Genomic DNA, 13,712 nt, shown 5'->3' on the forward strand with positions numbered 1-13,712 from the left:
CAGATCTTTGTTGCCTCTTGTGTTCCTTACATTTCTGATTTATCTTTCTGGTTGCTTGCCCCTCCTGTCTTTCTTCCTAGCCGTGTTCAAAAAAACAAAAACAAACAAACAAACACCTAATCTAAAGCCCCAAACCCAGAAAACCAGCCCATTCTAATGACTGCAAACCAGAAATAATTGTGCTGTCATTACCAGCCACCTCTGTACCCAAATGCGCATTTATAGGATCAAAACTCCAGGTCATTCACAGATAGAGTGACCAGACTGAGACAGCAAATGTGAAAAATCGGGACAGGGTGTGTGTGTGTGTGGGGGGGGGGAATAGGAGCCTATATCAGCAAAAGTCCCCCAAATCGGGGCTGTCCCTATAAAATCGGGACATCTGGTCACCCTATTCCCAGCCCTTGGTTCCTGATCGCTTTCGCTTGTGCACCACTGGGCAGCGGGGTGGGGCGGGAAGCACGTGCCGCGCTCCTGGGGGATTTAACTGGGAAGGGACACGGCACCGGGCGCCCCGCTGCCAGCGTGTGAGCTCCATGCAGCTGCGGTTAGGAACCTGCCGCTCCCGCCGCTTTCTGTCCCGTCTCGCGCTCCGTACAGAGCCCAGTGTCCGTTTCCTGCCTCCAGTTACATTGTATCGCTTCCAGGAGGAGGTGTTGCTAGCGGGGGCGCGAAGGAGGCGGTGGCCGGGCACTTTTGGGGGGGGGGGACAGGTCAGCGGCTGTGATTGTTTCCCCTGCCTCCCCCCCACCCCGGCTCCAATCGCTGCAGCCAGCGCTCAGCCCCAGCGAGAGCCCCCGGATCGACCCCCCCGTGTGCAGGGGCGGAGCCCCCCCGGCCCGCAGCCCGCCGCAGCTGGAGCAGGAGTAAGCGCAAGATCCCAACATGGCTGAAATCAGCATCGATCAGTCCAAGCTACCTGGCGTGAAGGAAGGTAAGGCGCGTCTGGGGCGCTGCCCCCCGCCCCCGAGCCAGCTGGGTGCTCCCCGCCTAGGGGTCAGCGGGAGGTTTGCTTTCCCCCGCCCCCTGTGCCAGGAGTCGGACGTCCCTGGGCAGCGGTGGAGAGTGTACACACACACACACACACACACACACACACACACACGAGATTGGGGGGGGTGTTAATATTTCTGCATGCTAAAAGAGGAGTGGTGGTCAGGGATGAATGGAGAGTGTGTGTCTTGTGCTGTCTGTGTTGTGAAATGTGACTCTGTCCCTCCTGGGGTTTGGCAGGCAGGCCTGGGAGCTGCCTGCTGGTCAAGAGGAAACCCCAGCTCCGCCACATCCAGGGCAGGCGTCCAGCATTGAGACCTGGTTAGGCGCTGGGCAGAGGGGATGAGCCCTGACCCTTGGGCCCCACGGAGGGGATCTGATTTCTGGGACATTCCCTACAGTGCGGGATGCTGAGAGCCACTCAACCACACGGTGACCCCTGCCTGTGATGGGAACCACTTCCCCGAGCTTGTGGCGCCGATCCTGCTGGGGCACTGGCCATTAGCGCCTCTCCCCTAAGCCCGGCGTGTCTCTGGCTCGGAGCAGAAATCCAGCCCCAGCTCTGGCAGTGGGCTACAGTGTGGTTTGCGGAACCGCTTTGACCTGACAGTAAGGTGGGGGCTGCAGGCTGGGGAAGATTAGACGCTCCGGAGATTGAGGGACCGTGTGGAGATCCGGCTTTTTGTTCAGTCTGTATTGGTTTAAACTTATGTCGGGTGTTTTTTTTACCGGTCCTACAACGGGAGAGGAAGGGGCCTGGATTCAGCAAAGGCAAATCAGGCGACGCTTTCAGCTTCCTGGAGAGCCGCATGTCACTTGCAATTTCACCGTCCTGGATGTGCCCCCAGGGCCACTGCCTGGCTGGAGACAAAAGCAGCCTTAGAGCTGGGGAGGGAGGGCTGGAGCCTTTGTATCGATCCGGTGGAGTGGCTCAGGATTTATTATTGTCCCGGGTGTGTGTGTGTGTGCTCCAGCACATCTGTAAGCAGGGCAGACAATAAGCCTTGCTATGCAATAGCTAGGAGCCTATTATGCCATTGATATTCAAATCTGCTCTTCACAGCCCTTGCCCCTAGCAGGTTAGGGCTGAGCCTTGGGAACAGAGGGGAAGGGCAGAACTATGGAGGGTGAAGATGTTAATTCATCTTTTGGGCCAGTGTCTGTTGTCAGATGAATGGTGCCCAGGATTGGGTTAAACCACACTGTGGTCCCATGCATGCTGTAAGATTTAACCACGCTTTAATGGTGTCCCATGTGTCACAGTTCAAAGACATGGGTGAAACATGGGTCAGTCCTGTAAATGTGTTTTTGATTGTGTCTGGACTAGCTGTGTGGTAACCCAGTCCCTCAGCATCACTGATCTTATCTGTGCTCAGATGTCATGGTGATGAGTGCAGGATAAATATCTAATTAGACTGCAGTGTAGCTGGGATTTTACCTCTCTGGGCTCTCTTGGGTTTGCATTGTTCTAGAAGGAAAACAACCATGTTTTTTGTTCTTTTTGTTGAATTACAGTTTAACCTCTACTCAGAGCGGGTGTGATCTAGTAACTGTAGCAAAGGCCTGGGAACTGGGAGTTCTGGGTTCCGTCCCCAGCTCAACCTGTCAGTGTCTCAATTTCTCCATCTGGAAAGCAGGAATAACGATACCTGCCTACTTCAGAAGGGTGCTGTTGGGTATTAAAAGTGCTCAGAGGTCTTCAGATGAAAAGTATTATTTACGGGACAGATTCCATTCTTGCTTACAACAGAGTAAATCTTTTGTAACTTCACCAGCCAAAGGAGTTACTCTGGATTTACACCAGTGTTACTGAGAGTGGTGGATGTTAGAATTACTGTGGACATCCATTCAGAACATCTTAGACGTGTTTCCAATTCTGTAGCCAATAGTATTTTGTTCATAGTGAATACGAAGTAGCAAGTATACACTTGAAGATCCAGTTTAGTCTTAAAAACTTGAGTAGATAGAGGGGATACAGGCCAAACCCTAAGAATTTTGTGTTAATGCTTCTGTTTGTTGCCAGTGGAGAATGGTAGCATTCAGGTGCGGAAGATTTAGGGTGAAACCTTGGTCCACTTAAGTTAATGGCAAAACTCCCATTGATTTCAGTGGAGCCAAGATTTCACCCTTAGTGCCAAATAACAGTTTGACTAGGGGAGTGTTACAATGTGACTAAAACGTGCAGGGTAAGTGGAGCCTTTGTGTTCTGTAAAGTCTCAGTCCAGTACCTTTAATTTACTGGGAACATAATTCATCAGGTTTTATTCTGATGGAAAGCGTTGAACCCCAATTGTGCTTTGTTTAGAATAGATCGCTTCATTACTGACCTCCCTGTTTCTAGCATCTGCTTGTGACACCACACAAAGGGAAGAAACAGAGCAGCTCCCATAACCAGGGAAATATTTATTCCAGGTGCAGAAAATCACTGTCCATCCTTTTGGAGAAATGTCCACTCTGTTTATTTGGGACAAAGGTCAGTTTGGTGATTCATTAACGGGTTGGAAGATCATTTTACTACTCTCTTTACTCCCGTTTCTTTATTTCTTATTAACTCTCCTTCAGATGAGAACTATCGCTGAGGGTCTAGTCTTTGTGACAATAAGATACCACGGTACTTCTTGGAAGAATAAGGGTCTCGTTGCTGTTTTAGTGCTGCGGTCATATAAAATCTCATCTCATCTAAGAAATGTTAAGCTGATTCTGTCCTTGGATAATCTAAGAAGTGTAGCTAGATGCTGCAGGAAGTGGTGCTGGTTATTCAGATCCACAGATGACTTCTTATTAAAGCCAGGTCTACACTTAATCTTTTGTCAGTATTTTGCTGACACTTAGAGTAAATGAGATGATCTGGGTAATTAGAGGCTTGTCTATCTGACATCGATCCTGAGCAAGATAAGGGAGTGGCTTAGATAGGGCATAATAAAGGAAGGTAATATAATTAATACCAGTTAACATGGGTTGATGGAAAATAAGAAGCTAGTTTGACAGAATCCCTCCTCCCCCCCCTTTTTTTTTTTTTAAATGAGGCTACAGATTTGGTTGATGAAGGTAAGTCTTGGTACAATATCCTTGGACTTCTGCAAGGCATTTTGACTTGGTACGCCACAATATTTTGATTTATAAAACCTATTTGGCACAAATTAAATGAATTAAAACACTGTCAAAATGCAATTGTAAATGGGGAATTATCATTGAGTGGGTGTGTTTCTAGTGGGGTCCCGCAAGGATCTGTTCATGGCACTTATCAGTGACCTGAAAGAAAACAAAATATCACTGATAATGTTCGCAAATGATACAGAAATTGGATGAGTGGCAAATAACAAAGAGGACAAGTTGCTGATACAGAGTGATCTGGATTGCTCCTTAAGCTGGGAGCAAGTAAACAATATGCATTTTAACACAGCTTAAAGTAAATGTGTACATCTGGGAACAAAGAATGTAGGCCATGCTTACAGGATGGGTGGTGCTCTCCTGGGAAGCAGAGACTCTGAAAAATATTTGGGAGTTTTGGATAATCAGCTGAACGTGAACTCCCAGTGTGATGTTGTGGCCAAAGGGCTAATGTGAACCTGGGGATATGTAAACTGGGGAATCTGGAGTAGGAGTAGATGGCACTGGTGAGCCTGTCCCTGGAATCCTGTGTCCAGTTCTGGTGCACACAGTTCAAGAAGGATGCTCTAAATCGGAGAGAGTTCAGAGAAAAGCCGTGAGAATGATTAAAAAATGAGAACCTGCCTTGTAGCGACAGACTGTGATCAAGGCACCCTTAACCGTCTCGTTGTTAAGCTAAATAGATAGAGCTCCTTGTGTCTAGCAGTACCTAGATGGGGAACGAGTATTTAGTAACATGCTCTTTGGTCTAGCAGACAGAGGTATAACAAGATCCAGTGGCTGGAAGTTGAAGGTAGGATATGAGGAGTACGTTTTGAACAGTGATGGTAACTAACCACTGGAACAGTTCAAGGGTCATGGTGGATTCTCCATCACTGGCAATTTTAAAATCAAGATTTAATCTTTTTTCTACAAGACCGTACTCTGGGAATAATGTTGCTGGTTCCATCTGGCCTGTGCTCTGCAGGAGGTCAGACTCGATCAGGAGTGGGCAAACTTTTTGGCCTAAGGGCCACATCAGGGTTCCAAAACTGTATGGAGGGCCAGGTTGGGAAGGCTGTGCCTCCCCAAACAGCCTGGCCCCCGCCCCCATCCAACCCCTCCCACTTAGCACCCCCTGACTGCCCCCCCTGAACCCCGACCCATTCAACTCCTCGGCGCCTTGTCCCCTGACCACCACCTCCCGATATCCCCTACCCCTAACTGCCCCCCCAGGACCCCACCCTCTATCCAGCTCCCCCTGTCCCCTGACTGCCCCGACCCCTATCCACACCCCCGTCTCCTGACAGCTCCCCCCAAAACCCCATCCCCTATCCAACTACCCCCTGTCCCCTGACTGCCCCCTGGGACCCCTTGCCCCTTATCCACCCTCCCCCCCCCACTCCCTGACCCCTTACCATGGCACTCAGAGCACCAGAACTGGCAGACGTGCTGCCCAGCTGGAGCCAGCCACACCGCCGCGCTGCCCCTCAGGAGTACACTGCCCCGCCGCCCAGAGCGCTAGCGGCACAGTGAGCTGAGGCTGTGTGGCAGGGGGGACAGCAGGGGAGGGGCTAGGGGCTAGCCTACCTGGCCGGGAGCTCAAGAACTGGGCAGGATGGTCCCGCAGGCCATAGTTTGCTGATTTCTGGACTAGATGACTATGGTCCCTTCTGGTCTTAGAATCTGTGAATCAGTAGTAGTATCAGTTAAAGGCTGTTGTTTTTTTAATTGATATTTTTATATCCGTAAAAGCCCTAAATGCAACAATACCAGCAAAAGCACTTTTATGGCAGTATAACTTACTACTTTTGGGGAGCTGGTATAGGCTCCACCAGAACACTTTAGCGGTAGAAGCTGCCTCTATCTAGCTATCCAGGCAAATGTTTTCCAGTGTAGCCTAGGCTGCAGTGCTTCAGCCCAGTATTAGAAGCCACTTTGCTGTTGGAGTTGCCATTTTTGAGATGAGATGTAAAGTGAAGTTTCTGACCATTGTAGTCAATAAGGAAACCATACTAATATTTATCAGAAGTAGCCATGTTAGATATGGTCCTGGCCAAGTTTCATCTTGAGCTGTTTCCTGCTTGGGTTCATATATGCAGTTTTAAGAGGAAACAGTCTTTTTCTTTCCCAGCCCTGAGCTGCTGGGCAATGTTACTGTGTGCTGTTTGACTGCTGTCATGTTCCATCTCAGAGGTGGCTGCACGGGGGCAGTGAAAAGTTCCATATGCCTATTTCATGAGGCCTTTTGGAGAGCCTTTGGGACAAAAACATGCTGGCGATAGACAATTATTCCTAATCAGTTACTTATGAAACTGACTTGTGATGCAAGTAGTTGCATGCCAGACTGATCCCCATCCCCTGGCATAACACCAGAGGTTAAAGCAAGGGAATTGTGTGGAGGGAAAAACGCAGCTCTCCCTCTTCTCCCTGGCTTAAGTAACCAGTCCTTCTCCACAGCTCCCAGCCCTGTTCCAATCTGCTTTTACCACTGCATATCACCTCATGGATGCAGTACACACGTGTGTATCCTAAGGGAGGCAGGTGGGCTGGAGTCAGGGTGTCACTGAGGGATCCAAACTAATATCTCTAGGGCACATCTACATTGTAGTGTAAGCCTCGGGGTTGAGCTCAGGCTCAAGCATAACCTTCCTTCTGTCTACACACAAATCCAGTTAGGTCAGGGATTGGACCAAGGGCCCCAGGACCCTATGGGAATGGAGACTCTGACCCTGAGTCAGTCTGGGATCCACAGTTCAAGCAGTGTAGACACAGCCCTGTTGGACTTGTGCTCTAGGAGTCTGCCAAAAGTATCCCATGGGCTGACTTTCTTTGTCCTCTCAACAGCCAAGCGTGGTGGTTGACCACAAACACAAGGCTAGAATGACCACATTTTGGGAGGGCACTAGAAAGTCTGGGGGTATGGGCGGTTGGACGTAGGCCTGCATAATGCAGTGCAGATGCTGGAGCCCCAGGTTGGGACCCAGGGTTCAGCAATTCCTAACCTGGGGTTACAGATGACTATAGACACTCAAGCCCTAGGCTAACAAATCCAGGGTCTGCTAACTTGAGTTCTAGTAATCCTGGGCTTACCTTACAGTGTAGACAGACCCACAGGGATCCCCCAGACCTGCACAATCCCACCTTTCTTTCCAGGATAGTTGAGGCCCCATGGTCCATTTGGTTGCCGCTGTGTCTGCCAGGCTGAGAGTTATACCTCTTGCTTTGTGACGCAGACACCTGCCGTCTGGGACAGAGACACAACGAGAACATAGCATAGAGTCAAAGGCCAGAAGGCACTACTGTGATCCTCTGGTCTGGCCCCCTGTACAACACAGGCCACAGAACTCCCCTGGAATAATGCCTAGAGCAGATCTTTTAGAAGAACTTCCCAGCTTGGTTTAAAATGTTCATTCACTGTCTGTGATGCCAAGTGGATCTGAACTGGTGAACAGCTCTGTAGCCACGTATTTCCAGTCCCCTCTGCCAGTTCTGGTCATTTGTTTTTCCCCTCCTGTTTCCAACAGGTACCTGCCCTCTGACACAAACCACCCTCTCCGGACCCTGGGCTTGCCGCCAGCTGTGTCCCCCAGTTTGGAGTTGGGTTAAGCTTCACTGGGTCACGTGACATTTCACACCAGTGTAGCACATCGTGCTCTGTTGCGAAGCCCCCAGTGTAGACAAGGCCTGACTGTTTCAGTGCGGCCCTGTGGGCGGGTGGCTGTGACAATGGCTGCCTTAGGAATTCCGCTCTCATTGAAGTCTCTAATTTGACTTTTTTACAAATACTGAGCTGTAGTTTCAAAAGCCGCTCTTTGTGCCGATGCCAGCTTGACTGGCTTTTCTTCACGTGCCCGTGGCAGGCACAGCTGCTGCCTTGGGGGAACAGGAAAGGCTTGTATGGATATGTTCTGTCTTGGCAAGGATTTTCTCGGGGCAGGCAGGCTGCCTGGCTCCCTGTGTACAGCTCTCTTATATGATTGAATACAACTTTGTTCTAAGCATCAGCCTCTGTCTTCCCCTTTCTCCTCCCCCTCCACCTGCCCTCTGACCACTGCAGCTTCCCCTGACCCTCACTGAGACCCTCGCTAGTAGAGCCACGTGGCCGCTGACTCTGAAGCGGGCAGATGGCCGGGTCAGTGTTCTGTGTCTCTCAATTTCTCTTGGAATCTGCCCAGATTTTCTGATGCTATTGGCTTATGTCAGGCTTTCCAGACTACCTCTGGCCTGTGTTGTGTGTGTGCAAGTAAGTGAGGGTAGAGGAAAAACAACTTGGTGTCTTTCAGGATTGGAAATAGGTTCAAAATTGTAGATTATTGGTATGGGGAGCAGGAATTGCCTTAGAACTTCTCAGAGGTGCGTATGGAAGCCGAGACAGGGCTCGCCTTGCTCGTTAAGGTGTCAGTCAGAGCAAGCAGGCTTTGGCCTGTCAGTTTTGCTGTCATCAGGACAGCAGTTGTTCAAGTGGTTGAAGATCGGCGAGGTCATTGCTAAAGCACCGGCACTGTGCTGCTCGGGCCTGGATGACTGACTGCTAGCCTTGTGCTGTGCAGGGTCGTGGTTCTCTGCTTCTTGGAAATCACTCTAGGCCGGCGTGTGGGGACTGGATGTCTTGGGGGGGATGTGTCCTGGGTTATATAGGGCCTTCCATATCTGGGTCACTGTTTCACAATCGGCCCTGGTGAATAGTAATCGGTTTTCTGAAGTGCACAAATTCAGTAGGAGCTTGGCTGGGACTCATCATGCTTGTGACTAGAGCTGTGGGCAAGTTGCCATGTGAAGCTGTTCATCTGAGCATTGCTGACCTGGTGTGAGATTCACGTGAGCCTTTTAAAGAGAGTGGTCTGGGCTAGAAACACCTGGTTCCTTACTCCAAAAACTTTCCCCTGAACAAACAGGCTTGAGTGCCTTCTCCCATCCCCCTTTTCACACCTGACACTGCTAGGGATTGTGTCTGTAGCTAGCCAGGGAGGTTGCCCTAGGAAGAACAGTGTTTGGCTGAGGGCTGTCCGTATGCTCCCCCTTGGCTCCAATGCTTTCTGCAGGCAGCCAATTGATACCTTTGCTTCTGCATGGTAGAGTTGGGGTAGGCCCCATCATTTTCCATTTAAACTGATTTCTACCCCAAAAATCCTGGGTTTTACAAAAAGTATTACTCTTTTTTTTTCTAATTTTCACCCTACATTTGTATTATTCAAATATATATAAAAAACTTGTTTTATTATGAAAATACAATAAACTGCATGAGAGCTGTATTATGAAAACATGTTAGTCTGTGTGTGTATATGCAGAGCTGCCTGTTGAATAATGCCATGTATTCGTCTAGACTCAGGATATGCATAATAAACAAACAGGGACGCGCTCAAGCTCTGAAGTGTGTGAGCATCTGAAGCTACTGATGAATCTCACGCCCACCACGTAAACATTTCAAGCTGTTAGCAGATAATGATTTAAAGATACTAAAATGGGAAGAAAATTAAAAATAACAAATGGGAGAAAAGGATGAAGTTGAGTGTATGCGCTGCAAATGGTATGGCCCAATTATCAAATGTTAATATTTATAGCCTAATAGTTCTACGTCTACAACAGTAAACTGTTTTTTCAAATAAAACTTTTCATTTGGGGATTAGGACTATATTGTTTTCTTAAATTCAGAGGTGGCATTTTGGTTTTGAGTTCTGTTTTAGTTCTGCAGCAAGCCACATTGAATTCCATTCATCAAAGCATTAATCTAATCAATACTCCCCCCCCCCCATCCTTCCCTCCACCAAAATAACCCAGATATTTACCTAGACAAATTATCAATAGCTTTTTGCCACTGATTTTCATCTATTTTTGTTGTTGCAGGAATGAACACTGGTAAATTCCTGGGAAAAAATAAAATAACCAAAACCGAAGGGCCCTAAGTATGAGGTACATGGGGCCTCGGCTTCAGGGAAGCAGTCTCTCTCCTGCCCTGATCCTGAATGAGAGCAGGGAAAACTCAGGTGCCCTCCACCTCCTGGACTATAATAGGCTGCTTAAGGAAAAGCAGGGGCCCATGGGGCCTGTGTGGAGGCGGGCGATGGTGATGCTTTTCAGTTTTGGAGGAAATGGCCCTGTTTTGCAAGGATTTGCCTCCTGTTTTCTCAGAGACTTCCAAGTTGAACCTGTTTGTTCAGAGAAAAGTATTTGGAGTAAGGAACCAGGTGTTTCTAGCCCAAGTCAAATCCTCGGCAAAGCTCACATGACACTCCCACCGAGGCTGGCAATGCTCAGATGAACAGCTTCACACTGCATCTTCCCCATAGTGCTAGTCCCGAGCCCATGAACTTGACAATTTGTGTGCCAGGCAGCTGGCCAGTGTCACACTAGCCTACTGGCTTCCTCATCTACATTTAGCTCAAGCTCAAAACATGAAAGTCTCTGGGGGAAGGGAGGCAGCTCTTATGCTTAAAACACTGAACTAGGATCTAGGAGATGTGGGTTCAGAGACTCCCTGTGTGCCCTTGGGTTGATCGCTCATCTCTTTTTGTGTCAGCTCCATGTCTGTTATCCCTTTTATCTGGTGTATCTGTTTAGATCACAATAGAGCGTCACAGTGGGTCCTCAGTACTGTTATCAATGGTTGTAATAACTTACATTCTGATCTCAGCATCTGTGTTTCCCCCCACCGCGCGCGCACACACACAAACTGTCTGACCTCACAGATCTCTCTGTGAATCAGTTACTCTGCCTTTTAAATGCACCATGCTTCAGGCAGTATTATGGGGATTAACTAGTTAGTGTTTGTAATGAGCTTTGAGATCCTCCGAAGGCAGGTATCGAAGGAGCCTGATCCAAAGACCCACAGCGGTGTTCCGCTGACCTCAGTGGACTTTGCATTGGGCCCTGACGATTATTTTATTTGTGTGCTAACCCACGATGCAACCAATTAACCCAATAACTCTTTGCTGGCCAAATAAAATAGTCACACTTGAACCTTTTTGGCTTGAGCTGGTGCTGGTGATGGATTTAGTCTGTGCACTGCTGACAGCTTTCCCTGTGGTCGCCGCTGTGTGGGACAAAGCTCGTGTGGTAGGAGTGAGTCACTTTCCATTAACTTCCGTTTTAAAGTCTGTTTCAAAAACGTGTGGTAAAGTGTGGAGCCCACATGTATGTGGGTGAGTGTTTATTTCCTTCTTCCCCCCACTAACCAACCTCTTTGAACCAGGACTGACACTGTCGGGGGAGGGATTGGCTTATGAGACACTGTTGTGAGATAATTTGTGGAGTTCAGCTGAGCGATGACTAAGGGGGAAGGGGACATAAGTGCAGATATTTGAGGCATATTCACACCAATGAGAGATGGGAATTACTCAGTGTGCTCAAGGGACCAGAACAAGCGTTAACGAGATACAATTGAGAAAAGCAGCATTTGGACTGAACATTAAGAAGTTTCTTGATGGTGAGATGTGGTCTCCTGCAGAATCCACTCCTAAAGGACGCAGCAGATGTTGCTTTCACAGCTAGACTGGACAAGACACCAGAGCATGTCCCTGACAGAAATGCTCCTAGAGAGATGGGCTGGGATGGTGACGTCTGACTTCTGTGAAGCACTCCATGCTTCTGTGGCAGCCTTTCCCACTGCTCTGAATGGAAACCTCTTCTACGCTCCTGCATTTCCCCTTAACCCAGGGGTGGCCAACCTGAGCCTGAGGAGGAGCCAGAATTTACCAATGTACATTGCCAAAGAGCCACAGTAATATGTCAGCAGCCACCCCCTCCCACTCCCGGCGCCTCCTGCCCACTGGCAGTCCCGCCAATCAGTGCCTCCCCCTCCCTCCCAGTCAGCTGTTTTGTGGCATGCAGGAGGCTTTGGGTGGGAGGGAGAGGAGTGAGGGCACGGTAGGCTCAGGGATGGAGCGGGAAGGGGAAGAGGGGGGCAGGGCCTGTGGCAGAGCCAGGGGTTGAGCAGTGAGCCCCCCCCCCCCCACCGCGCACACTGGAAAGTTGGTGCCTGTAGCTCCAGCCCTGGATTCAGTGCCTGTACAAGGAGCCGCATATTAACTTCTGAGGAGCCGTATGTGGTTCTGGAGCCACAGGTTGGCCACCCCTGCTTTAACCTTTCACTAGACTGTGGCTCTTTCCCCTCACAATACAAGAATGCTATAGCCTCTCCCATCATAGAAAGCCCACGCACCCTTGACCCTGCTTGCTCTCTGCCTATTGTCTCATCTCCCTTTTATCTCTGAGCTGATTGGACGTGCTGGTTAGTCATTGTCTGGCGTTTCTCTCCTCCAGTCCCATCCTAGACCCTCTGTGGTCTGACTGCTGCCCCTTGCACTCAGCTGAAACCGCTCTTGCCAAAGCCTCAAATGACTTCTTCCTGGCCCGATCTCAGGACCAGTACTCCATCCTCGTCCTCCTGGGCCTGTCGGCTGCCTTCAACGTCATCAGCTGAGCTCTTCTTCCTGTAACCATGTCTGGGCTTCTGTGACACTTTCCTCTCCTGGTTCTCTTCCTACCTCTCTCTTTGCTCCTGTGGCATGTCCTCTGGAGATCTCACCATTCCCCCTCCAGATTTCTGTGTGGGCACCTTAGAGCTCTGTCCTTGGTCCCCTTCTTCTCTCTCGCTACATTTTATCTCTGGGTCATCTCATCTGCAAACAAACATTCAGCTACCGTCTCTACCTCTCTACTCCAGACCCGTCTCCTTCTCTACAAAGTAAAATCTTTGCTTGTATCCCTGCCACCTCTTCCTTGTGACTGTCCAGCTGTCAGCTCAACCTCGGCGTGGCTAAACCCGAGCGCCTAATTCTCCCTTTGCCCCAAGTCCTGCCTCCTACGTTCTTTCTCCACCTCTGTAGACCGGGAGTGGACAAAATTTTTGGTCTGAGGGCCACATTGGAGTTCCGAAACTGTCTGGAGGGCTGGGTGGGGAAGGTTGTGCCTCCTGAAACAGCCTGGCCCTGCCCTCATTCATCTCCTCCCACTTTCCGCCTCCTGACTGCCCCCCTTAAAGCCCGCGACCCATCTAATCCCCCCGCTCCTTGTCCCCGACCGCCCTCTCCCAGAACCCCCACCCCTAACTGCCCCCCTGGGACCCTACTCCCCATTCAACCCCCCTGTCCCCTGACTGCCATGACCCTATCCATACCCCGCCCCCTGATGGGGCCCACCTGGACTCCCACGCCTATCCAACCCCTCCCCATTCCCCTTCCCCTGACTGCCCCCTGGGATCTCCTGGCCCGTATCCGCCCCCCGCCCTGCTCCCTGTCCCCTTACCATGCCTCTCAGAGCACCAGGACTGGCAGCCGCACTGCGTGGCCAGAGCCTGCCACAACGCCGTGCTGCCTAGCCGGAGCCTGCCGTGCTGCCTAGCCGGAGCCTGCCGTGCTGCCTAGCCGGAGCCTGCCGTGCTGCCTAGCCGGAGCCTGCCGTGCTGCCTAGCAGGCTCTCACTGCCCTGCCACTCAGAGTGCTGGCAGCATAGCAAGCTGAGGCTGCAGGGGAGAGGAGACAGCAGGGGAGAGGCCAGGGGCTAGCCTCCCCAGCCGAGAGCTCCAGGGCCCGGCAGGATGGTCTTGTGGGCCATAGTTTGCCCCCCTCTGCTGTAGACAGTCACACCATTCTGCCTGTCACTCTGTCCCAGAACCTGGGTTTCATCTT

At 50.3% G+C, this 13,712-nt stretch overlaps 1 protein-coding gene across 2 annotated transcripts in view; it reads left to right on the plus strand.

Moving 5' to 3' along the window:
* Positions 1-643: 643 nt before the first annotated feature.
* Positions 644-13,712, plus strand: part of CCDC50 (coiled-coil domain containing 50) — a 55,863-nt gene continuing 42,794 nt past the window's right edge. Inside the window, exon 1 of one of the 2 annotated variants that reach the window (XM_050964816.1) lies at positions 644-934. In XM_050964816.1, coding sequence (XP_050820773.1) covers positions 886-934 — 49 coding nt within the window. In that variant the 5' untranslated portion in view covers positions 644-885. The remainder of the gene's footprint in view (positions 935-13,712) is intronic. The other variant, XM_050964817.1, reaches the window with a different exon arrangement.

This window comes from Gopherus flavomarginatus, chromosome 8 (genome assembly GCF_025201925.1).
Source record: "Gopherus flavomarginatus isolate rGopFla2 chromosome 8, rGopFla2.mat.asm, whole genome shotgun sequence".
NCBI lineage: Eukaryota > Metazoa > Chordata > Testudines > Testudinidae > Gopherus > Gopherus flavomarginatus.